Source organism: Stomoxys calcitrans, chromosome 4, assembly GCF_963082655.1.
Source record: "Stomoxys calcitrans chromosome 4, idStoCalc2.1, whole genome shotgun sequence".
Lineage (NCBI taxonomy): Eukaryota > Metazoa > Arthropoda > Insecta > Diptera > Muscidae > Stomoxys > Stomoxys calcitrans.
Window position 1 is genome coordinate 20763002 of NC_081555.1, and position 27844 is coordinate 20790845.

The 27844-nt window shown below is 32.6% G+C and overlaps 1 protein-coding gene across 1 annotated transcript in view; it reads left to right on the top strand.

The window, feature by feature from the left end:
• The first annotated feature begins 3385 nt into the window (after positions 1-3385).
• LOC106085008 (arginase-1) overlaps positions 3386-27844 on the top strand; it is a 71149-nt gene continuing 46690 nt past the window's right edge. The window contains exons 1-3 of the mRNA XM_059368177.1: positions 3386-3730; positions 20552-20749; positions 20835-21021. Of these exons, the coding sequence (XP_059224160.1) occupies positions 3529-3730; positions 20552-20749; positions 20835-21021 (587 nt within the window). The 5' untranslated portion in view covers positions 3386-3528. The remainder of the gene's footprint in view (positions 3731-20551; positions 20750-20834; positions 21022-27844) is intronic.

Genomic DNA, 27844 nt, shown 5'->3' on the forward strand with positions numbered 1-27844 from the left:
TGGTCGAATGAATATGAATTACACAGACTACTGTCATCGGCAAATGAGTAGACTGGATTCAAAGTCTTACCCAATAGATCGTCAAAGAAAATAAGAAAAAGGGAAGGGGAAAGGACAGAGCCTAGTGCCACAACTGCGGTCAATGTATACTCATGGGATGAGAACCCATCTACAACAACTCGTATAATGCGATCTCTGAGTAAGCTTGATATAAATCGAACGAAGTGATTACCGGCTTCAAAAGCGACAAGTTTTTTGCTAGGAGCGACTCCAACGTTCCGACAAAAATGCCATTAGGTCTCCCGTAGAGCGATTTATGCGGAACCCATACTGTTTATCGCTAAGAAGGCCATTGGACTCTAAATATCTCACAAGATGTTGGCTAACCATACTCTCCATAACCTTGGAGAGCGCGGAGCATATAGCAATTGGCGAATGTTCGCAAGCTTCCAACGCGCTGGGAAAACTCCCGTACGGTAACCAAGGTTGAAAAGGTTGCGTAACAGACGAGTGTTGATATACCGTCCGGTCTCGGAGATTTATTAACGATCTGGGATCTTGACTTCCTGAGCCACTAGGGGGCGCAATTCTTATCCGATTTGGCTGAAATTTAGCATGAGGTGTTTCGTTATTACTTTCAATAACTGTACCAAGTTGAATTTCGTTATGACTTTCAACAACTGTTCAAATATAGTCTGAATCGGTCCACAACCTGATATAGCTGCCATATAAAGCGATCTAGGATCTTGACTTCTTGAGCCGCTAGAGGGCACAATTCTTATCCGATTTGGCGGAAATTTTTCATGACATGTTTTATTATGACTTCCAACAACTGTGCTGAGTATGGTTGAAATCGGTCCAAAACCTGATATAGCTGTCATATAAACCGATCTGGGGTCTTGACTTCTTGAGCGTCTAGAATACGCAATTATTATCCGATTTGGCTAAAATATTGCATGACGTGTTCTGTTATGACTTCCAACAACTGTGTTAAGAATAGTTCTAATCGGTCCATAACCTGATATAGCTGCCATATAAACCGATCTGGGGTCTTGACTTCTTGAGCCTCTAAAGGACGCAATTATTATCCGATTTGGATGAAATTTTGCATGAGGTGTTTTGTTATGACTTTCAATAACTGTGCTAAGAATAGTTCAAATCGGTCCATAATCTGATATAGCTATCATATAAACCGATCTGGGGTCTTGACTTCTTGAGCCACTAGAGGACGCAATTATTATCCGATTTGGATGAAATTTTGCATGAGGTGTTTTGTTATGACTTTCAATAACTGTGCTAAGAATAGTTCAAATCGGTCCATAATCTGATATAGCTATCATATAAACCGATCTGGGGTCTTGACTTCTTGAGCCACTAGAGGACGCAATTATTATCCGATTTGGATGAAATTTTGTACAACGGCTTCTCTCATGACCTTTGACGTACGTGTCGAACATGGCATGAACCGGTTTATAGCCTAATACAGCTCCCCTATAAACCGATCTCCCTATTTGACTTCTTGAGCCCCTAAAGTGCGCAATTCTTACTAGATTGGGCTGAAATTTTTCATGAGATGTTTTATTATGACTTCCAACAACAAATTGGTCCATAACCTAATATTGCTGCCATATAAACCGATCTGGGGTCTTGACTTCTTGAGCCACTAGAGGACGCAATTATTATCCGATTTGGCTGAAATATTGCATGACGTGTTTTGTTATGACTTCCAACAACAAATTGGTCCATAACCTGATATTGCTGCCATATAAACCGATCTGGGGTCTTGACTTCTTGAGTCACTAGGGGTCTTAACTTCTTGAGTCACTAGGGGACGCAATTATTATCCGATTTGGCTGAAATTTTGCATGAGGTGTTTTGTCATGACTTCCAACAACTGTGTTAAGAATAGTTCAAATCGGTCCATAACCTGATATAGCTGCCATATAAACCGATCTGGGATCTTGACTTCTTGAGCCGCTAGAGGGCACAATTCTTATCCGAATTGGGTGAAATTTTGCATGAGGTGTTTTGTTGGGACTTCCAACAACTGTGTTAAGAATAGTTCAAATCGGTTCATAACCTGATATAGCTGCCATATAAACCGATCTGGGGTCTTGACTTCTTGAGCCGCTAGAGGGCACAATTCTTATCCGATTAGGCTGAAAATTTTGCATGAGGTGTTTTATTATGACTCCCAACAACTATGCTAAGAATAGTTCAAATCGGTTCATAACCTGATATAGCTGCCATATAAACCGATCTGGGGTCTTGACTTCTTGAGCGTCTAGAGGACGCAATTATTATCCGATTTGGATGAAATTTTGTACAACGGCTTCTCTCATGACCTTTAACATACGTGCCGAACATGGCATGAACTGGTTTATAACCTAATACAGCTCCCCTATAAATCGATCTCCCTATTTGACTTCTTCAGCCCCTAAAGTGCGCAATTCTTACTAGATTTGGCTGAAATTTTACACAATGACTTCTACTATGGTCTTCAATATTCAGTTCAATTATGATCCGAAATGAACCATAACTTGATATTGTTCCAATAACATAGAAATTCTTTTCTTTTATCCTTTGTTGCCTAAAAAGAGTAAATATTTAGTAATTCACAAAAGTAATGGCAAGAGCTCGACAAATGCGATCCATGGTGGAGGGTATATAAGATTCGGCCCGACCGATCTGACTTCTTGAGCCGCTACTACTTGTTTTACGATACAGTCTTTGTTTTATAAATAGATGACAATTCATAAATTCCTATGTTAATCTTTGCATTGAAACGGACAGTTAATTCACAATAGTAATTCAATCATTTTAATTTAAGTTTTCAATTCAAATGTATTGCACTTTAAACGGGGCCAACTGGCGTCAACCGCTCTCACTAGCGTCCGGTCAAACAATACGCAATCCTATAAATGAAAAACTTGTTTTGTTTAAGAAAATTTTCTTAATTATTTACCAATTATTTTTTTTTTGTTTTACTAAAAATGATTCATGGAAAAAATGTTTGTCGTTATTCATTGACGTATGATGCTGCTGCCTATTACAAAATCCACTTCACTATTCCATCAGAACTAAATGACGTTGCGTTGGATTAGAAACTGAAAGAACGTCATTACATTTTCTATGTTTTTATTATTATTTTGTTTCACACTAAAATCCAATAAAGATAATAGGGATAGTTTAGCTCTCTTTCCTCTGCCACAAGACCACATCACAGACTATTTTCAATCAATGTTTTGACTTTGTTTTCCCTACCCCAAAGGTTATCGCTTTAAACCAAGGAGAGACATTATCAGCAGACTAAAAGGAAAAGAAGACCAGCATGCATGTTGGCTCTTCTTGCGACAAAAATATGCCCGGCTGTCAGTCAGCAATGCAAACTCGAAGACTTTAAGCAAGAATAGTTTACTCCTCATTATAGTTGTCATAAGAAACAAAAAAAAAAATATTAAAATTTTATTTAATAAAAAAAAGTGAAAGTGTTTAAAACAAAGTGCCTATCAGTGTTTATGCTTAACTATGTTTAAAAGTGCAATACGTTTGTTTTCTTCCCATTCATCAACCAAGAATGTATCATCGCCATCTACAAAAGGTCTACGCAATAAACTTGGCATTTTGGGTGTTCCCTTTGCAAAGGGTCAGCCAAAGCCAGGAGTGGATCAAGCCGCTGATGTGTTGAGGCAACATGGCTTGATCTCTATGCTGCAAGAATATTCAATGGGTACATAATATTCTCTACATAGACCATAACTTACCTTCACTTTTTCAAAAATTGGAAAACGAAATGTGAACAACATTTTAGGAATCGGAAATGTACAAGCGAACTAAAATGGTTTAGATGTAGCATAGCCTGATAGAGCTCCTATGTAAAGCTATCTCTCGTTACGACTCCTTGAGCAACTACAGAAAGCAAATTTTTCTAAATAAAAAAAAAATCCAAGGGATTTTTTGTTTGGCTATCATCCTTTTTTAGTTTCCGCCTTTAAAGTGCGATGAACTTGACAAATGTGATCCATAGTGGAGTGTATATATGATTCGACCCGACCAAATTTAGTATGGATGCTAGTTGCTCCCTTTATCATCATACTTCTTTTTTATATCCACTACCGAAGGATTGGGGTATATTAATTTTTTCTTTCCGTTTGCAACACATCGAAATATTCATTTCCGACCCTATAAAGTATTGTATATATATTCTTGATCAGAGTAAAAATCTAGAAGGTCTAGCCATGTCCGTCCGTCTGTCTGTTGAAATCAAGCTACAGTCTTTAAAAATAGAGATATTGAGCTGAAACTTTACAGAGATTCTTTTTTTGTCCATAAGCAGGTTAAGTTCGAAGATGGGCTATATCGGACTATATCTTGATATAGCCCCCATATAGACCGATCCGCCGATTTAGGGTCTTGGGCCCATAAAGGCCACATTTGTTATCCGATTTTGCTGAAATTCGGGACAGTGAGTTATGTTAGAATCTTCGACAACTTTCTACAATTTGGTTCAGATCGGTCCGGATTTGGATATAGCTGCCATATAGACCGATCCACCGATTAAGGGTCTTGGGCCCATAAAAGCCACATTTATTATCCGATGTTGCTTAAATTTGGGACAGTGAGTTGCGTTAGGCCCTTCGATATCCTTCTTCAATTTAGATCAGATCGGTTCAGATTTGGATATAGCTGCCATATAGACCGATCTCCCGATTTAGGGTTTAGGCCCCTAAAAGCCACTTTTATTAACCGATTTTGCTGAAATTTGGGACAGTGAGTTGTATTAGGCCTTTCGATATCCTTCTTCAATTTGGATCAGATCGGTTTTGATTTGGATATAGCTGCCATATAGACCGGTCTCCCGATTTAGGGTGTTGGGCCCATAAAAGCCACATTTGTTATCCGATTTTGCTGAAATTTAGGACAGTGAGTTGTATTAGGCCCTTCGATATCCTTCTTCAATTTGGATCAGATCGGTTTTGATTTGGATATAGCTGCTATAAAGACCGATCTCTCGATTTAAAGTTTTGGACCCATAAAAGGCGCATTTATTGTCCGATTTCGCCGAAATTTGAGACAGTGAGTTAGGTTAAGCCCTTCAACATACTTCTGCAATATGACACAGATCGGTTCAGATTTGGATATAGCTGCCACATGGACCGATCTCTCGATTTAAGGTTTTGAGCCCATAAAAGGCGCGTTTATTGTCCGATGTCGCCGAAATTTGGGACAGTGAGTTAGGTTAAGCCCTTCAACATACTTCTGCAATATGACGAAGATCGGTCCAGACTTGGATATAGCTGCCATATAGACCGATCTCTCGATTTAAGGTTTTGGGCCCATAAAAGGCTCATTTATTGTCCGATTTTGCTGAAATTTGGGACAGTGAGTTGTGTAAGGCCTCTCGATATCCTTCTTGAAGATATATATATATATATATACATATATATATATATATATATACATATATATATATATATATACATATATATATATATATATATACATATATATATATATATATATATATATATATATATATATATATCACCCGATTTTCACTCCTAGAGCCACTACAAGCGCATTTATTGACCAAGCTTCCCAAAATGTTGTACAACGCTTTATTCGACGACGCCACAATGTCAATAAAGTTTGCTCGAAATCGGCTCAGATTTAGACATAGCTCTCATATATACACTCTCGTCCGATTTGCAGTAATATTACAATCAAATGGTCATTTATTAATCTATTCTTTCGAAATATGGTAGGAAGGATTTTCTCTTGACTCTCGACATTATAGATGAATTTCGTAGAAATCGGTTCAGATGTAGATATAGCTGTCATATATATAGGTTTTCACTTCTAGAGCCACTGCAAAAACATTTTTTGACCAATCTTGGAAAAATTTTCCACAACGCTTTTCTCGACGTGTACCACATTATCAAATGTTGGTTAATTTGCAATAATGTTGTCATTTGTGAACCGTAGTTATTACAGTTTCAACATATTTGATCGTTTGGATATTAATTATGCGGTTTTGAAGCAATACTCTAAAGTTTTTAAGGAAATAGGAAAGAGTATTGCTTTGTCTAGCACCATTAAAGAAAGGGACTTTTTTTTACCAATTTTCCAATGTTAATTATGCGATTTTGAGCTTGTTTTTAGAAGAAAACACACAGGAGTTGCACTAATCCGAATTTTTTGCTATTATCTTCAATACTGTATACTCAACTCGAAAAATTTTTTCGCATCAATAATTGCAAAATTTTCATAAGGGTTAGCCTTTGCTAAAAAAATGCGAAAAAATAAAATGTGAAATTTGACGTAATTTTGTTCATTGTACGAATCGTCTTCGAATTTCGAATTTCGAACTGCGGAATGCTGGAAAATGATCGAAATTCGAAAAAATGAAGGAGTTACAGCGTTTTTGACCTTGAAAACGACCTTGAATTTTTATGCCAAAAATGATTTGGATTTTGCGATTTTTTTCATAGAAAACTTTACATTATTGCTGCTTCTAGCACCACTACGGAAAGAGATTTTCCCCACGAATCCAACGGTGTCCTCAGAATTTTGAAATTCACAAAACTAAAGACTTTACAGCAATTTCAAACTCACCTCGACTTTTTTACCATTTTTCGGATATTAATTTTGCAATTTTGAGCTTGTTTTTTGAAGAAAACACACAGGAGTTGCACTAATCCGAATTTTTTGCAATAATCTTCAATACTGTATACTCAACTCGAAAAATTTTTCGCATCAAAAATTGCAAAATTTTCATAAGGGGTTAGCCTTTGCTAAAAAAAATGCGAAAAAATAAAATGTGAAATTTTACGTAATTTTGTTCATTGTACGAATCGTCTTCGAATTTCGAACTGCGGAATGCTGGAAAATGATCGAAATTCGAAAAAATGAAGGAGTTACAGCGTTTTTGACCTTGAAAATGACCTTGAATTTTTAAGCCAAAAATGATTTGGATTTTGCGATTTTTTTCATAGAAAACTTTACATTATTGCTGCTTCTAGCACCACTACGGAAAGAGATTTTCCCCACGAATCCAACGGTGTCCTCAGAATTTTGAAATTCACAAAACTAAAGACTTTACAGCAATTTCAAACTCACCTCGACTTTTTTACCATTTTTCGGATATTAATTTTGCAATTTTAAGCTTGTTTTTTGAAGAAAACACACAGGAGTTGCACTAATCCGAATTTTTTGCTATTATCTTCAATACTGTATACTCAACTCGAAAAATTTTTTCGCATCAAAAATTGCAAAATTTTCATAAGGGGTTAGCCTTTGCTAAAAAAAATGCGAAAAAATAAAATGTGAAATTTGACGTAATTTTGTTCATTGTACGAATCGTCTTCGAATTTCGAATTTCGAACTGCGGAATGCTGGAAAATGATCGAAATTCGAAAAAATGAAGGAGTTACAGCGTTTTTGACCTTGAAAACGACCTTGAATTTTTACGCAAAAATGATTTGGATTTTGCGATTTTTCATAGAAAACTTTACATTATTGTTGGTTCTAGCACCACTACGGAAAGAGATTTTCCCCACGAATTCAACGGTGTCCTCAGAATTTTGAAATTCACAAAACTAAAGACGTTACAGCAATTTCAAACTCACCTCGACTTTTTTACCATTTTTCGGATATTAATTTTGCAATTTTGAGCTTGTTTTTCGAAGAAAACACACAAGAGTTGCACTTATCCGAATTTTTTCCAATTATCTTCAATACTGTATACTCAACTCGAAAAATTTTTTCGCATCAAAAATTGCAAAATTTTCATAAGGGGTTAGCCTTTGCTAAAAAAAATGCGAAAAAATAAAATGCGAAATTTGACGTAATTTTGTTCATTGTACGAATCGTCTTCGAATTTCGAACTGCGGAATGCTGGAAAATGATCGAAATTCGAAAAAATGAAGGAGTTACAGCGTTTTTGACCTTGAAAACGACCTTGAATTTTTATGCCAAAAATGATTTGGATTTTGCGATTTTTTTCATAGAAAACTTTACATTATTGCTGCTTCTAGCACCACTACGGAAAGAGATTTTCCCCACGAATCCAACGGTGTCCTCAGAATTTTGAAATTCACAAAACTAAAGACTTTACAGCAATTTCAAACTCACCTCGACTTTTTTACCATTTTTCGGATATTAATTTTGCAATTTTGAGCTTGTTTTTTGAAGAAAACACACAGGAGTTGCACTAATCCGAATTTTTTGCAATAATCTTCAATACTGTATACTCAACTCGAAAAATTTTTCGCATCAAAAATTGCAAAATTTTCATAAGGGGTTAGCCTTTGCTAAAAAAAATGCGAAAAAATAAAATGTGAAATTTGACGTAATTTTGTTCATTGTACGAATCGTCTTCGAATTTCGAACTGCGGAATGCTGGAAAATGATCGAAATTCGAAAAAATGAAGGAGTTACAGCGTTTTTGACCTTGAAAACGACCTTGAATTTTTATGCCAAAAATGATTTGGATTTTGCGATTTTTTTCATAGAAAACTTTACATTATTGCTGCTTCTAGCACCACTACGGAAAGAGATTTTCCCCACGAATCCAACGGTGTCCTCAGAATTTTGAAATTCACAAAACTAAAGACTTTACAGCAATTTCAAACTCACCTCGACTTTTTTACCATTTTTCGGATATTAATTTTGCAATTTTGAGCTTGTTTTTTGAAGAAAACACACAGGAGTTGCACTTATCCGAATTTTTTCCAATTATCTTCAATACTGTATACTCAACTCGAAAAATTTTTTCGCATCAAAAATTGCAAAATTTTCATAAGGGGTTAGCAGTTTTAGATACAAACTTCTCTTGTGTAAGTTTCAAGTCTATCTGAATCTTTATTTCAAATTTTCCTTAACGCTAGCTTAATAAATAAATGTTTACAATTAGCTGATGAATTCTTCATAGTATATGTTTTCATTATGGCTCGCTATGGGTGGTCAAATGATATTTGCATTGATCTCTGTTTCTCTGTGGCTGGTTGGGGTAAATGGATTTTGTATATACAAAATCCATTTGCGACAATTTCGTTGATCATGGATTTTTGCTAATGCTGCAAAAATCCATAGTCATAATGAATTAAAATTCTGCGGACAGCGTGGGTGGCCCTGTAACTCCCCCAACGCTTGTTTCGGGCTCCGTCCTCGGAGTCGATGATAGATTTAACTTAAATCTTTTTACACTTTGATATGAAATAAGTATAATTATAATTGATATTAACAAATACAGACATGTATAATGGTAATTTGACACTTTTTGATGTTTTTCAATTTTGTTTCTATTTTGGACATTTTTTGTGTCCAATATTTCCATAGTAAGTTCTTCTTTGGTTGTATTTGTAAATGGTATAGCTTTAATAAACTCAGGGTTTAAATAATGGTGTTTAATAGTGTTTTCGACATTTGTAAAAGATTGATTTTTAAGATATAAAGTACAATTTTTGTATTTAATCCATTTTGTTCCTTCTACAAAAATATTATGACCACAAGTAGTTTTCATTTTGGTTTTATGAAATTTCTGTATTACAATAGAGCCTGGCGTTATAATTTTTATTGTTTCTTCTGCTTTTTTCTTAATTCTAATGCAATTTTTTATTATGGATTTTGTAAAAATATCGATAATACATTCATCATTTAATTTTACAAGATTGCTTGCTTTTTCCGATTTCTCATTAAATTCGTAAACAATACCGTCTTTGAACAATATTTCTTTGTGCTTAAAACTAATTGTTTCATTTTTATCATCCAAAATTTCAAAAAGACGATATTTTTCATATTTTTCTTTTCCGTATTTAGGAATTAATAGAGTAAATATAATAATATTATGCTTATATAGTAATGACACTAAATCAATATTTTTAAATTCTTCGTCAGATTCTATCAGTTTTGTTTCTTGGTCTGTCAAAATATTTCTTGTGAGGATACCTAATCGGCTGGTCAAAATAACGTCCTCTATTGTGTCGATAAAATGAAGTAAAGAATTAATGTCATTGTGTATTTGAAAACATACTTTCAAATAGTAATAATGTTCCCTAATCTGAGTATTTAATACAAGACTTTTTATTTGGCTGGAAATATATCTTTCAATATTCAAAATATTTTTGTTTAGAATTTCTATCTGTTCCTGTAATTCCTTGTTTATTTTAATTTGTTTGTTATTTTCATTAATAAGTTCGGTATTTTCTGTATCTAAATTATGTAATGCATTATAGATTGCTTTTTCATCCTCACTGTCCATGGTTCCTGCAATAACTTTTAATGTTTTCCCTAATAAGTCAATTAATCCTCTTTTATTTCTTATTTTTGGTGTTAAAGCTTTAAGTTTTGTATCCAGTTCCCTAAAATTCCTAAGCAACGTCCTATGTATATAGTCATTTTTTGTGTCACTTGGTAGCGTTTCATTTAACATCTTAATATTAACTTCTATTTGGTTTCTAGCAACTTCTAGTTCTGTTATATTAATTATGTGTAATACTTTCATATTATACTCAATAAGCCGCACTTCATCCACTTTGATTGGTAAATAACCATTGTTGTTGTCCAAATCGATTATTTCGATATTCTCCGCATGAATTCCATATATCAAAATTATTAGTACCAACAAAGTTGTCATTGTGATCTAATAGAATATAAGATCAAGGAAGACCAATTTAGACAATTATAATAATTATTTGTTATTTAGATATATATATATATATATATATGTATAAAATTAATGCAGTAATCTTTAAAATTCGATTTTATGCTCCTGTATTGTTGCTACTAATTATTTCGTTTAACAGCATTACCCCTTCTAGTGGTTTGTTGCACTGGGAATCTTACGTTCTGTGCGTTTTGGAATTTCTTTTTCTTTTTAACATGTGTTTTATAATAAATTTGTTTTGAATTTTGGTCTTTTAAATGAGAGTCGTCAATTTTCCTTCCTTCTATTTTCCTGAATTTCTGATAATTTTTGCCTCCTCTAGTCTCTTTGATATAATTGATGCCGTCTTCTAGAATTTTTTCTCCTATCCTTGATTCATTCAGTTTATTAATTACTTGTTCCTTTTTCTTTAGCATCCTATCATATATATCCGGGTATTGAGATTCATTAATCTTCCCTTGAATAAAATCAATTGGTTTTATATTTGTTGTACTATGTATAGTATGGTTGTAGAAACCATTTATTTGAATCATCTGTTCTTCTATAGAAATGTCAATTTTGCTTTGCTTGAGAATTCTTAAATGTTCATTGATAGTATTATGTAGCCTTTCAATATCGCTATTGCTATTATGATTTAAACTTGATGTAAAGTTAATTTCAATATTCTTTTCTTTTAAGAACTCCATCATTCCATGTGATTTCATTCCGAGTTCGTTATCTGTTACAATTTTTTCAATATTTCCATAAGAGCTTAAATATCTTAAGATGCATTTCCTAAATTCGGGGTCTGATCTATTGGCAACACGAGTTATAAGTGCTACTTTACTAAATTTGTCTATCATGGTAACAAATATACTTTTATTTATGGAATAAAATACATCCATATGGATAATTTCATGTGGTCTTCTAGGGGTTTCAGATATTTTATAAGGAACTAGATCTGGATTCCTTTCGTATTTTGACAGCATACAAACTTCACAATTGTTTATAAATTCCGATACTTTCTTATACAAATATGGGTAATAATATTTATCTTTAATTTCTTTGTAGTTTTCATTGCATCCTCTATGGTTATTTTTCAAATGTTCATTAGAGATTATCTCTTCTAAATACTCCTCGTCGAGGATATCAATTAATTTCTTGAGACATCTGACAATTTTTAGATTACTATAATCTTTAAATAAGATTGATTTTAATTTATTAAATATGTCATCATCTACAAATAGTGCGTTTGTTTTTTCGTGATCAAAATGATTTTCTATAATTGTTTTCAGGAAATCATCGTCAAATTCCTTTGCCTTTATTACTTTTCTTTTGTGGTTATGTATGACTGAGTTTCTAATTGATACAGCGCCTGATATTATTTTTTGAAATATAACTTGATTGTCATAAATATTTATTGGTTTTTGCAATTCCTTAATTGAATTTAGATTTTCATTATTGTTAAAATTTTGATTTGATGATATGGTATTATTAATTTCAATTCTACTAAGACAGTCTGCCACCTTATTTAGGTGTCCTTCTTTATAGTTTATTTCATAATCATACTCTCCTATTTGAAGTCTCCACCGCATTAATTTCGAATTTGGCTCTTTTAAGTTATTTAACCATATTAGTGGTTTGTGGTCAGTAAAAAGTTTAATTTTCCTGCCATAGACATATGGCCTAAATTGTTTTAAACACCATACAATTCCAAGACATTCTTTCTCAATGGTGGAATAGTTTATTTCGTGTTCATTCAAAGTTCGAGATACGTATGCAATCGGTTTATCGTTCTGCGATAGAACTCCTCCAATAGCAACATTGCTCGCATCCGTAGTAATTTCAAAAGGTAAACTGAAGTCGGGATAAACTAATATTGGAGCATGAACCAACTTTTCTTTCAAAATGTTAAATGCATCGATGTAATTTATATCTTTTATATCTAAAATCGAGTCCTTTTTCAAGTATTTAGTCATGGGTTTAGTAATGTGTGCATAATTTTTTATGAATCTTCTATAATAGCCCGTCATTCCCAAGAATCTTTTTATTTCCTTTTCAGTTCTAGGAATTTGTAATTTTCTTATAACTTCAATTTTAGCTTGGTTCGGGGACACGCCTTCTTCATTTACTGTATGACCCAAAAATTCGACTTCTTTCCTGAAAAATTCACATTTATCTAATTGAATTTTGAGCCTTGCATTTCTTAATTTGTTAAGCACTGATTTCAAATTTTTTACATGTTCTTCTAGTCCATTGGAAAATACAATAATATCATCCATATAAACCATACACTCCCTTTTCGAAACATTTTCCCTTAAAATATTATCTACCAATCGTTGAAAAGTGCTCGGTGCATTTTTCAACCCGAATGGCATTCTATTAAATTCATAATGGCCGTTATCTACTGAAAATGCAGTTTTTTGTCTGTCCTTTTCATGGACTTCGATTTGGTGAAAACCGCTTTTGAGGTCAAGAATAGAAAAATAATTCGATTTTCCTAACTTGTCTAATATATCTGTTATATTTGGAATCGGATAATTATCCTCAATGGTTTTATCATTTAATTTTCGATAGTCAATGACTAATCTAAATTTCTTCATGCCCGATGCATCTGATTTCTTTGGTACAACCCAAACAGGATTGTTGTATGGACTACTGCTCGGTGCAATAATTCCATTACTTAACATTTCCAAAATCTGTTTTTGGATTTCATCTTTGTATATATAAGGGTACCGATAAATTTTACTTCTTATTGGTATTTCATCAGTGGTATCTATAGTATGCTTAATTTCGTGGGTAAAAGTCAATTTTCCATTATCAGAAAGTAAAACCTTAAAATCCCTAATTAGTTTCTCCAATTCTAATCTCTCCTTAGAATTAAGGTGTTCGGTTCTAATTTTCTTTAGAACTGAATCAACATCTATAATTTCGCTATTGATTTTTCCACTAATATCATTAATATTATGAATTTCCGAAATTTCTTCATACGTCAAAATCACTCCTGTATCTAGAACAATAGGTTTATTTGATTTATTATTAATCTTTACACACACTTCTCCATTTTCACATTTATAAAGACCTTCATTGAGAATTATTCCATTACCCTGCATAATATTATTAATTAATACGTCTCCATTTTCTAAAGGAAGACATATTTTACAATCTTGCTCTCCCGGTGGAATAGTTATCTTTACTTTCGTCGTTATTTTCTCAGAAAGTAATGGCAGTTTTGAACCATTTAGAAGTAAATACATCCCTTCGTAATTTATAATCGCTTTATTTTTCAATAAAATGTCGTTGCCTATTAATCCTTCAAAATTATTATTAAAATTGTAAACATAAAATTCAAACATTTGATTTGGCAAATTAAATTCCCTGAAAGCCTTCACCACGGCTTTATGTGTAACTATATGTGAATTTTTTAAAGCTAACATTTCCTTTGGTCCTTTTAATTGTACTATTTTACTTTGATGAAAAACATTTGGATTCACTAAGGAGTTTGTGGCTCCTGTATCAATCAAAAATTTGCACTTGTTAATTACTATGTAGGTGAGTTCATTGGAGCTGTCTGACAAAAATTTCCAATATCCATTGGTGTTGGTCTATCACTATCATTTATTGGCTGATTAGTTGAATCACTGCTAACGGTGTTATTTTGAAACGGGTTGTTTCGATTATTACTATCATTCTGTCTCGGAATATAATTTTGATATTGATCCTGATATCTGGTATAATTTTGATTCTGATGTTGATTTTGTCTGTGTCTTTGATTTTGATATTTATAGTTTTGATTTTTATTAAAGTTCGTATTTTGATTCACGCTTTTATTTCTATTGTCATGAGTAGAATTTGTTTCGTTTTTATTTGGAATTGGATTAGGATTATAGAAAGCATAATTCGTATCGTAAAGTATTTTCATCGCATTCTCGATATTATTTGGATTTCTACAAATTATAATGGAACGCATTGGTTCAATTAATTTGTTTTTAAATACGTCCAATGCTACCCTTTTATTAGCTGCAATGAGAGCATTGTAGCCCGCTTCGTTTTGATGTAATGATCGAGTTTTCATGTTAAGTCTTCTGAGATAAGTTATTATCTCGTCATAAAAATTCTTTGCATTAGTTTTAAATTTAACTGATCTTAATTTATCATATAACTGTTCATCTGTTAATCTATCGCCAAAGTTGTTAATAAGGGTTTCTTTTAGCTCTGTCCATCTTGTAAGGTGATTGTTTATTTCGGAAATGTCCTTAGCCGGTCCACTTAGTTTTGACTTAATTATGTCTAAAAATATTCCCTTCGACAAGTCATCATAGGTTTCTAAAATTTGCGTAATTCTGTCAACTAAGTCAATAAAGGTGTAGAGTTCGCTAAAACTACCGTTATAAACCGGTAATTTTGATAAATACTTTATAGGGTCAACCGTGACTGCGTTAAGTGCCATTTTACTATTATTTAAATTTTTTTGTCTAAATTAAAACTTTTTTCTTTGCTGATTTTTTTTTTTATCAGAAACAATTTTTTTTTTAGCGTAAAATTTTCACAATTTTTTTTTCACAATTTCTTAATATTCACTATTATTTTCTTATTAGTTACCATAAATTAGAGTTATCAGAAACAATTTTTTTTTAGCGTAAATTTTTCACAATTTTTTTTTTTCACAATTTCTTAATATTCAATATTATTTTCTTATTAGTTACCATAAATTAGAGCTGGTATGTTTCTCCCTCTTTCTTCCTTTATCCGTCGTATGGTTTTTCCTGCTGCCCGGACAAAACCTTTTCCTGGATTCCGAAAGTAAATCCTTTTCGAGGATTTATGTTTTCATCCTTTTTCTTCCTTTATCCGTCGTATGGTTTTTCCTGTTGCCCGGACAAAACCTTTTCCTGGATTCCGAAAGTAAATCCTTTTCGAGGATTTATGTTTTCATCCTTTTCCTGGATGGTGTTGAGTCGTGGATACCTTGTAGGATCCTACCGACTGCGCCAGTTTTAGATACAAACTTCTCTTGTGTAAGTTTCAAGTCTATCTGAATCTTTATTTCAAATTTTCCTTAACGCTAGCTTAATAAATAAATGTTTACAATTAGCTGATGAATTCTTCATAGTATATGTTTTCATTATGGCTCGCTATGGGTGGTCAAATGATATTTGCATTGATCTCTGTTTCTCTGTGGCTGGTTGGGGTAAATGGATTTTGTATATACAAAATCCATTTGCGACAATTTCGTTGATCATGGATTTTTGCTAATGCTGCAAAAATCCATAGTCATAATGAATTAAAATTCTGCGGACAGCGTGGGTGGCCCTGTAACTGTTAGCCTTTGCTAAAAAAAATGCGAAAAAATAAAATGTGAAATTTGACGTAATTTTGTTCATTATACGAATCGTCTTCGAATTTCGAACTGCGGAATGCTGGAAAATGATCGAAATTCGAAAAAATGAAGGAGTTACAGCGTTTTTGACCTTGAAAACGACCTTGAATTTTTATGCCAAAAATGATTTGGATTTTGCGATTTTTTTCATAGAAAACTTTACATTATTGCTGCTTCTAGCACCACTACGGAAAGAGATTTTCCCCACGAATCCAACGGTGTCCTCAGAATTTTGAAATTCACAAAACTAAAGACTTTACAGCAATTTCAAACTCACCTCGACTTTTTTACCATTTTTCGGATATTAATTTTGCAATTTTGAGCTTGTTTTTTGAAGAAAACACACAGGAGTTGCACTTATCCGAATTTTTTCCAATTATCTTCAATACTGTATACTCAACTCGAAAAATTTTTTCGCATCAAAAATTGCAAAATTTTCATAAGGGGTTAGCCTTTGCTAAAAAAAATGCGAAAAAATAAAATGTGAAATTTGACGTAATTTTGTTCATTATACGAATCGTCTTCGAATTTCGAACTGCGGAATGCTGGAAAATGATCGAAATTCGAAAAAATGAAGGAGTTACAGCGTTTTTGACCTTGAAAATGACCTTGAATTTTTACGCAAAAATGATTTGGATTTTGCGTTTTTTTTTTTTCATAGAAAACTTTACATTACTGCTGCTTCTAGCACCACTACGGAAAGAGATTTTCCCCACGAATCCAACGGTGTCCTCAGAATTTTGAAATTCACAAAACTAAAGACTTTACAGCAATTTCAAACTCACCTCGACTTTTTTACCATTTTTCGGATATTAATTTTGCAATTTTGAGCTTGTTTTTTGAAGAAAACACACAGGAGTTGCACTAATCCGAATTTTTTGCTATTATCTTCAATACTGTATACTCAACTCGAAAAATTTTTTCGCATCAAAAATTGCAAAATTTTCATAAGGGGTTAGCCTTTGCTAAAAAAAATGCGAAAAAATAAAATGTGAAATTTGACGTAATTTTGTTCATTGTACGAATCGTCTTCGAATTTCGAACTGCGGAATGCTGGAAAATGATCGAAATTCGAAAAAATGAAGGAGTTACAGCGTTTTTGACCTTGAAAACGACCTTGAATTTTTACGCAAAAATGATTTGGATTTTGCGATTTTTCATAGAAAACTTTACATTATTGTTGGTTCTAGCACCACTGCGGAAAGAGATTTTCCCCACGAATTCAACGGTGTCCTCAGAATTTTGAAATTCACAAAACTAAAGACGTAACAGCAATTTCAAACTCACCTCGACTTTTTTACCATTTTTCGGATATTAATTTTGCAATTTTGAGCTTGTTTTTCGAAGAAAACACACAAGAGTTGCACTTATCCGAATTTTTTCCAATTATCTTCAATACTGTATACTCAACTCGAAAAATTTTTTCGCATCAAAAATTGCAAAATTTTCATAAGGGGTTAGCCTTTGCTAAAAAAAATGCGAAAAAATAAAATGTGAAATTTGACGTAATTTTGTTCATTGTACGAATCGTCTTCGAATTTCGAACTGCGGAATGCTGGAAAATGATCGAAATTCGAAAAAATGAAGGAGTTACAGCGTTTTTGACCTTGAAAACGACCTTGAATTTTTATGCCAAAAAAGATTTGGATTTTGCGATTTTTTTCATAGAAAACTTTACATTATTGCTGCTTCTAGCACCACTGCGGAAAGAGATTTTCCCCACGAATTCAACGGTGTCCTCAGAATTTTGAAATTCACAAAACTAAAGACGTTACAGCAATTTCAAACTCACCTCGACTTTTTTACCATTTTTCGGATATTAATTTTGCAATTTTGAGCTTGTTTTTCGAAGAAAACACACGAGAGTTGCACTTATCCGAATTTTTTCCAATTATCTTCAATACTGTATACTCAACTCGAAAAATTTTTTCGCATCAAAAATTGCAAAATTTTCATAAGGGGTTAGCCTTTGCTAAAAAAAATGCGAAAAAATAAAATGTGAAATTTGACGTAATTTTGTTCATTGTACGAATCGTCTTCGAATTTCGAACTGCGGAATGCTGGAAAATGATCGAAATTCGAAAAAATGAAGGAGTTACAGCGTTTTTGACCTTGAATTTTTACGCAAAAATGATTTGGATTTTGCGTTTTTTTTTCATAGAAAACTTTACATTACTGCTGCTTCTAGCACCACTACGGAAAGAGATTTTCCCCACGAATCCAACGGTGTCCTCAGAATTTTGAAATTCACAAAACTAAAGACTTTACAGCAATTTCAAACTCACCTCGACTTTTTTACCATTTTTCGGATATTAATTTTGCAATTTTGAGCTTGTTTTTTGAAGAAAACACACAGGAGTTGCACTAATCCGAATTTTTTGCAATAATCTTCAATACTGTATACTCAACTCGAAAAATTTTTTCGCATCAAAAATTGCAAAATTTCAAATTTTTTTAGCCTGTGCTAAAAAAAATGCGAAAAAATAAAATGTGAAATTTGACGTAATTTTGTTCATTGTACGAATCGTCTTCGAATTTCGAATTTCGAACTGCGGAATGCTGGAAAATGATCGAAATTCGAAAAAATGAAGGAGTTACAGCGTTTTTGACCTTGAAAACGACCTTGAATTTTTATGCTAAAAATTATTTGGATTTTGCGTTTTTTTTCATAGAAATCTTTACATTAATGCTGCTTCTAGCACCACTACGGAAAGAGATTTTCCTCACAAATCCAACGGTGCCCCCAGAATTTTGAAATTCACAAAACTAAAGACTTTACAGCAATTTCAAACTCTCCTCGACTTTTTTACCATTTTTCGGATATTAATTTTGCAATTTTGAGCTTGTTTTTTGAAGAAAACACACAGGAGTTGCACTAATCCGAATTTTTTGCAATAATCTTCAATACTGTATACTCAACTCGAAAAATTTTTTCGCATCAAAAATTGCAAAATTTTCATAAGGGGTTAGCCTTTGCTAAAAAAAATGCGAAAAAATAAAATGTGAAATTTGACGTAATTTTGTTCATTGTACGAATCGTCTTCGAATTTCGAACTGCGGAATGCTGGAAAATGATCGAAATTCGAAAAAATGAAGGAGTTACAGCGTTTTTGACCTTGAAAACGACCTTGAATTTTTACGCAAAAATGATTTGGATTTTGCGATTTTTTCATAAAAAACTAGAAACTGGAGATTTTCCCCACAAATCCAACGGGAGTTGCACTAATCCGATTATTGTGCAATAATCTTCAATGCTGTATACTCAACTCGAATTTTTTCGCATCAAAAATTTTAAATTTTCATAAGGGAAAACAAGGAAATAGGAAAGAGCATTGCTTCGTCCAGCACCATTACAGAAAGGGATTTTCTTCACGAATCCAACGGTGTCCTCAGAATTTTGAAGTTTGCAAAACTAAAGATGTTACAGCAATTTCAAACTCACCTCGATTTTTTTACATTTTTCGATTATTATTTACGCGATTTTGAGCTTAATTTTTGAAGAAAAAACATGAGAGTTGCACTTATCCGATTTTTTTTGCAATAATCTTCAATACTGTACACTCAACTCGAAAAAATTTTGCACAGATGCCTAATATCGATGTAGGTCGTTGGGAATTGCAAATGGGCCATATCGGTTCTGATTCAGATATAGCAACCATATAATTCGATCTCCCGATTTGACTTTTGACAGCCCCTGGAAACCATGATTTTTGTCAGATTTGGCTGAAATTTTATACATGGTGTTCTGTTATGACTCCCAACAACTGTGCTAAGTACGGTCCAAATCGGTCAAGAACCTGATATAGCTCCCATATAAACCGATCTCCCGATTTGACTTCTTGAGCCCCTGGAATCCGCAATTTGCATCCCATTTGGCTGAAATTTTATTCATGGTGTTCTGTTATGACTCCCAACAACTGTGCTAAGTACGGTCCAAATCGGTCAAGAATCTGATAAAGCTCCCATGTGAACCGATCTCCCGATTTGACTTCTTGAGCCGTAGGAAGCCGCAGCTGTTGTCCGATTTGGTTGAAATTTTGCATGTAGTTTTCTGTTATGACTTTGAACAACTGTACTTAGTAAAGTCTAAGTACAGTCCCATATAAACCGATCTGTCGAATTGACTTTTTGAGTCCTAACAAGCCCCAATCTTTGGCCGATTTGGTTAAAATTTTACATGCGGTGTTCTGTTGTGACTTCCAACAGCTGTGCCAAGTACGGTCCAAATACCATATAATTATCCTTGTTCGGTTTCTAGAAGCTTTAATTTTTGCTGGTTTGCCAGAAGTTTGGTTTTTAGAATAAAATTATGCCCTTCATCTATATTAAGTTTTTATAGATTTTGAGCAGAATCCATGGTGGTGCGTTCCCAAGATTCGGCTCGGCTGAACTTAGCACGGTTTTACTTGTTTTTTTTTTAATATTTTATTTTTGCTTTTTTTCCAAATACTAACCTTTAAAACTTTTGTGGTAAATAAAACAGACTGTATTATTCAATGATTTTTTGTTTTCTTTATTTTTTTTAGGGAATTTATTAATTTCCGATTATGGCAATTTGGATTTTCAACATGTTGATGATGCCCAGACACCTGCCCAATATAGGAATATGAAAAACTATGGATCTTTCATGAGCTGCAACACGGCGTTAATACACAAAATTCCCCAAATACTCAAGGAGCAAGATCAGTTTTTATGCCTGGGAGGCGACCATGCCATTGGTTTTGGTGAGTTCTATCTTTGTTTAAGAAGACCTTTTTTCTCACTTCAATATAACTTTTGTTATATTCTTCCCATATGATGAGTGTTTAGGTTCCGTAGCAGGACATTTAAGGCATACTCCCAATTTATCATTGGTCTGGGTGGATGCCCATGCTGATATAAATCTACACTCGACCAGCGGTTCGGGCAATATACATGGCATGCCCGTTTCATTATTGCTGCAGGAGTTAAGAGATTTCTGGAAACATGCACATTTGGATGAATTAGCACCCAATTGGTAAGTTTTGCTATTTATTTTTTGTATTTCATTTATTTTATTGGTAAAAAACTAAAAAAATATTGTTTTTTTTTTGAAAAGCAAATTTATTTGATTTTTTTTTTATTTTAAGTTTTAAAAATAGTTTCGCTTTTTCTTTGTTAAATATCACAGCGAGATTATTTCAGCATATTTTTTTTTTTTTTTTTTGGGTTGTAAAATATTTAAAATTTTATTTTTTCAGTCTTGTAATATTTGCAAAAATTTGTACTAAAGTGTTTTTTATAACTATTTATTAGTTCCTGTCACTTTTTTTTTAAATATAGTCCTTATTTGTAAAGCGTAAATTGTAAAATAAGTGAAAAAATAATGCCAAAATTATAATGGAGTAAACAGATTAAAAATAAAAAAAATATAAAAAAAATATAAAAAAATAAAAAAAATTTAATTAAAAAAAGTGATTCTTTAAATGTTGATGTGAAATAAAAATTAAAAAAAAAATTTAAAAAATTTTGAAAAATTGTAAATCATTAAAAATCAATAATAATTATATATAAAAATAATATATATTAAAAATAAATATTAGAAAAAAACCTAAAATACTAAAATATAATTAAAAATATTTAGTAGCTTATACAAAATTAAAACAAAAAATGTTTTTTTAATTGAAAGAATTAAAAAAATAATAATAAAATAATAAAAAATTACAAAACACTTCTAGAAATTTTTAAAGTGAACAACAAATATAAAAAAATGATAAAAAAAATAAAAAATTACTTTAAACACAAAAAAATTAAATATGAAGCTTCGGCGTAATAATTAAAAAAATTAAAAATAAAAAAAATTTATGAGGCTAAAAAAAATTTTGACTCACAAGTTTTTGGTAAAAAATCAAAAAAAATTAAATTTTTAAATTAAAGCTAATAAAAAATTGTTAGCTTAAAATTTTGAAAACAATGAACTCTGGAAAAAAATCAGAAAAAATAGCTTCCATACGGCAGTGGTCGCAGAATTTACCAGCCACAAACTTGCATGGTGGAGAAAGGGATCTTTCGCAAGCTCCTTTTGGGATACAATGTTGTCGATCGCTAGTCACAATGTCCAGACATTTATTGTAGAACAGTGATGGGACAATGCATACACACTGTAGCACATTATTGTGTACGTGCACAAGAAAATAAGCCCATGACCTTGGAAATAGTGTGGCCATGGGTTAGTCGGCCCATTACTGGTGTAGAACTATAATCAGTGAATTAAAAATCGATTGAGTTTTTAAAAGTACTCCACAAAGAGGTGTCGCACTGCGACATGCCGTTCGGACTCGGCTATAAAATGGAGGTCCCTTATCAATGAGCTTAAAACTTGAATCGGACAGCACTCATTGATATGTGAGAAGTTGCCCCTGTTACTTAATGGAATGTTCATGGGCAAATTTACATATAAAAGTAGGTGTAATTAAATAGGTTCGTCCGCCAGACTACAACACCATATACATAGCATTGTGATCCAAACTGCTACTGTATACCACTGTAATCAATGATGATTTTTCATGAGTATTTTTTTTTGTTCCTAATGCTGGCATCATTTGTGAGGTACTATGAGGTACTATATCGTTCGGACTCGGCTATAAAAAGGAGGCCGCTTAGCATTGAGCTTAAAAACCTGAATTGATATGTGAGAAGTTTGCCCTTGTGTTTTAATGGAATGTTCATTGGCTAATTGGCATAACGTCAGATGTTAAGGGCAAATGGGGTCCTTGTCTTGTCCAAATAATTCTTGACTAAATCTCATTTTCCTGGATAAACCTGGGCGATTGCATATCTATGTCAACCTTTTCTTTCATTTTTCAACAGAAACGCGAATTTAACAATTGAGCAGTTTGAGATGAGTTTTCACCTACTGAGTCTTCAACAGATACTGTCCTAGGCATACCTTCATTTGCACTCGTTCTGTATAGATATTGAGATTTTATCTTTATTCCTGCAGAAGCTGGGTCCTAGTCCTTACTGGCCTCCTTTCTTTTTTTCTTCTGAGTAATAGTCTTGTTTTTTGTAAGTAGCACGGAATTCCTAACTTTTCGAGCCCACTTTTTATTGAAGTATTTGGAGCTCACAACAAGCCGATTACTGGCTTAGGTATATGTCCATAATGCCATGGGGTGGATTAATATCCACACCCTCTTTTCAACCTAACCTACTCCGCTATGGCCCGACATCCTCAGAGAAGGTGTTAATCTCCTTTTCTGAGAATGACACGCGCGTTTTCTGTATAAGAGCAACGTCTATAGCCTCTGTCTCCAAAAGGACTTAAAATCTGCCACATGGGCTTCATGATGGCGAAGTACTTTTTGCAGGACCAGAACTATTCTCAGGTTTAAGATGCTTCATCACAATGTAATTACACTAGCTATGATCTGGGTTAGGACTCTTCGCCACCGTTGCATTTCCTCAGTTCGTCAGTCTCAGAAAATATTTTATCCACTTAAGATTCCATGGATTTTATCCTAAATAATTTCCCGGTACCACCAGGCCTAGTTAGGAGAAAGTTTTTTTAACGGCGCTGGATATCTGCGGTATATAACGCTTAGACCTTCTATATTTTGCTAGCGCACATCTGAAGCTTCACACAAGATTGATGTGGTTATGTCTCGTAATATTCTCGTCTTATCAAGCCAAGTACTTCATAAGACCTAATCTCGACTTTGACCCTCGGAGTCAGAGCGTTTAGCCGGAGTTGGTGCCGATTTCAAGTCGAAGCAAGGTTGTTTTACCCCGAATAGGACTCCGACTCTTACCGTCAAGTTCATGAAGCCAAGAATCTTCGTTAAACGTGATCGGTCTTGTCAACAAGCCTGATCTCCGTTAGATGGGATGGATACTCTCATCAAGCCAAGAGCCATGACTCTCTGTCAGAAACGTCTGCACATCAGTTGCCAGGTCCTGATATGATTCATTCCCTGCTAGCAAATCACCAGCACGCATAGGTCAGATGGGTTGCAGACCTAAACCAGAAGATTTCGCTATATGGGTCATGGCATTAAGCGTTGAGCCAGGAGACGTTTCTAAAAACACTTTTGTAATCCAGTTGCTAAGTCTTGTCATTAACTAGAAGTCTTTTGCTGTTTTATTTTAGTCCTATCCAGTGCAAGGCAGATGTTTGGAAGAATATCAGTGTAAAGATGTATTGGATTGTTGCCGATATCATGCGATAACAGATACAAATAATCGATTAATCTTGATTTGCATTATATAATGTGCGTTTTCAAAAATTTTTAGAAATTTGCACAAATTGTTACTGGAAGTCGTTCGCGTACTTTATTTGCCAGCAGAAGAGAGCGAGAGAGTGCGTAAGAGCGAGCACAATTTTTGATAGTTTGGTAAATGAGAGCTTGCAAAATTCTGCTGGAGATTTTTTTCCTAACAGAAATTTGTAGCATCGAACAGCTGGTTATTGGAGACCAGCTGTATAATTCAAAAGAGAGTAAAGGCTTTGCTTACTCTCCTTCAATTTTTTTATTGGAAAAGTACGCAGACAGACCTAAAGCTAATTTACCCACGTACATTCCAGGCGGCAAACTTCTCACATATCAATGAGTGCTCTTCGATTCAAGCTTTAAGCTCAATGGTAACGGAACTTCTTTTTATAGCCGAATCGGAACGGCATGCCACAGTGCGACCCCTCTTGGGAGAGAAGTTTTAAGCTGCTATACCATTTTCCAAATGGCACAGTACCTCAAGGGGATAACCACCGCAGAAACTTTTTTCGTATGCTCTCACCAAGATTCGAACCCAGGCATACAGCGTCATGGACGAACACGCTAACCACTGCGCCAAGTTTCCATAATATAATACTCAAACTACACACAGCATTTGTTAGAACAAAGCGATCTTGTCCTAAATCCCTGACAGGAGTCTTTGTCAGAAGATTTTGCATATGAATGTCAGCTAGTAGAGCCCAGCAGAGTCACTCTGCATGACAAGGCTTCAATAACAGGAAACAGTACCTGCAGCTGATGGACCTTTGAAGTCAATATTGAAACTACTGCCATGTTTAAAATCTGACGCCTTACTGGGAAATGGACCTTTTAAGGTACAAATTAAAAATAATAAATTAAAAAAAAAAATAATTTTTAATTTAATTTTGCAAAAAAAAGGAGAATTATTAAAACAAAAAAAAGATTGAAACCCAAATATTTTCGAGAAAAAAGTCTGTAAACTTTTTTTAAGGACCTTAATTTAACAATTTTGCTTCTTAATCTTAATTTTAGGTTTAACTAAAAACTGTATTGAAACAAAAAAATTATATTTAAATCCAAATATTTCTTATAAAAATTTTAATGAAATACTTTTTAAAATAAAACAATTGAATTCAAATATTTTGAGTTGAACAAAAAGTTAAAAAAAAAAATATTAAAATTCAAAATATTATAAATTTAATATTTTGTATTTTTTGCTATGAACTGGGTACAAGATGAAAAATAAATATATATAAAATATAAATATATTTGTTATTAAATTATAAACTTAAAACTTAATTACTACACAGTGAGAGCTGTATATTTAGCACATTTACAGTGGGCGTGTGTCATCTAAGCTGCTGAAATAATTCATTTGTTTGTTTTTTCCATTGATTGAGCTCAAATAAAAAAATAAACGATGGAAACTATAAACTTGTTATCTGTGAGAAATAAACAAATTTTGTACACTGAAAGAAAAAAAATATATATATTTGACATTATCGGTTAATTAAGAAAACAAAAAGAGACGAGCGAGCATCTTGGGTAGAGAGTGACATGATTGTTGTTTTGAGATTCGATTTGGATTTCTTTTGTTTCATTTTCTTTTTTTCAAAAGACAATTTACACTAAAGGTTATAATAAACTTAGAAACATAAAGTAATATGAAATTATTAATTAATTTACTTACCAAAAACTTATAAATTTGTTTTGTTTTTGCAAATATGGACAAGGATGTAATGTTTTTTCATTTTTCTGTACGGTGGAAACAACAACACAAACGTTTTTTAGAAAATTACTTTGGACAAAAAGAAAACTGAAAACAATTGTGTGATTTTTGTTGGCCCAAAAGAAAAGCAGCAACATATATCAGTTATAACAGGTTAGCTTTTTTATAAATTTTAAAAATAATTTGAACACTTTTTTTTCAAAAAAAAAAATATATATATATATATTTATAAAAATAAATGTTAAATTTTTTGCACTAAAAATCACTGTTTTCTCTAAAATACAACGCGTTTAAAACAAAAAAAAAAGGAAAAAACCACGAGCTTTTACTTCCGGTTCTAGGGCGGAAATTAAAATTTCAAACTTTTTAATTACTTACCAAAAATTTTAAATACTTTTTTTGTTAACAAAACCAAATGATACGATATCATAAGCAAGGCATTTAGCATCCCTATTTAAGGGTTATTTTAGCCTTTTTTCTTTTGTACAAAAAAAAATTAAAACCATAAAAAATTTTGAATTTGTTTTTTTCTAACGCCAATCAATGATGTTTTTTTTTTCAAATTCAGCACTTTTTTTCATCCTCAATCAACTGAAAATTGAAACCACGGACATGTACATATGTATGTATGTATTATATGTTCTATAAGAAAATCAAACCAACCAAGAAATTCTCACTCTAAGTAGGAAATTATATATATGAAAAAAAAAACTGAAAACAACAACGTGCCAGAGCAGTACTACGCCGCGTACTGATGTCTTTGGAAACTCAAAAGACCAAGGAAGTATTTCGAAAAACAGGTTTTTGTTGCCTTTACAATTTGTTCTTTTTTTTTCAATAAACGAAAATGGGAAAGAAAAACACTTTACCAAATGAAACACTTGTTAAGGGGAGAAATTAGCAAAGTAGTGAATTAGTTGTTGGGGAGGGGTGTTGTGTTTCATAAGGAAAACTTAAGAATATACTCTGAGGAAAACCCATAGAAATTAAATAACAACAACACAACAGTGGTGTGTCCAAAGTCAAAACGAAAGAAAAAGAAAGCCTTTATTTTTTAGACACCAAGTGTAACCCAATAAACTATACCAGCATCAAGTTGGGATTTTTAGTTACACACCATAATGTTGGCTTTAGTTCAATTTGCCGAGTCGAAAAGGATAATGCCGTTTTTCTATTACCTATCAATACCAATGTGACCAGTCGAAAAAAATGCGCCGTTTTCTTATTACCTAAAATAAATTAAGTATTTTCCCATTAGGTTTGCTGGGAAAATTTTTCGAAATTTTTTCTATAGAAAATGCGCAAAAAAGTGAAACATTTTTGGAAAATTTTTCTATAGAAAAAATAGAACAAAAACAGGAGAACATTTTTCCAACACTTTCTATAGCAAAATTTTTCAAAAACATTTTCATAGAAAATTTATTCAAAAAATTTTCTATAGAAAATTTTTCCAAAAATTTTTTTACAGAAAAAATTTCCAAAAATTTTTCTATAGAAAAATTTTTCCAAAAAATTTTTTACAGAGAATTTTTCCACAAAATTTTTTATAGAACATTTTCTCAAAAATTTTTTATAGAAATTTTTTTCAAAAATTTTTTATAGAAAATTTTTCCAGAAAAAGTAGCGCAAATATATATATAGAAAAATTTTCCAAACATTATATATAGAAAATTCATTAAAAAATTTTTCTGTGAGAAACTTGACCAAAAATTTTTCTATAGAAAAATTTTCCAAACATTTTTTATAGAAAATTTTTCAAAAAATTTTTTAAAGAAAAATTTTGCAAAAATTTTTTATAGAGAAATTTTTCAAGAATTTTTATATAGAAATTTTTCCCAAAAGTTTTTCTATAGAAAATGTTTCCAAAAGTTTTTCTATAG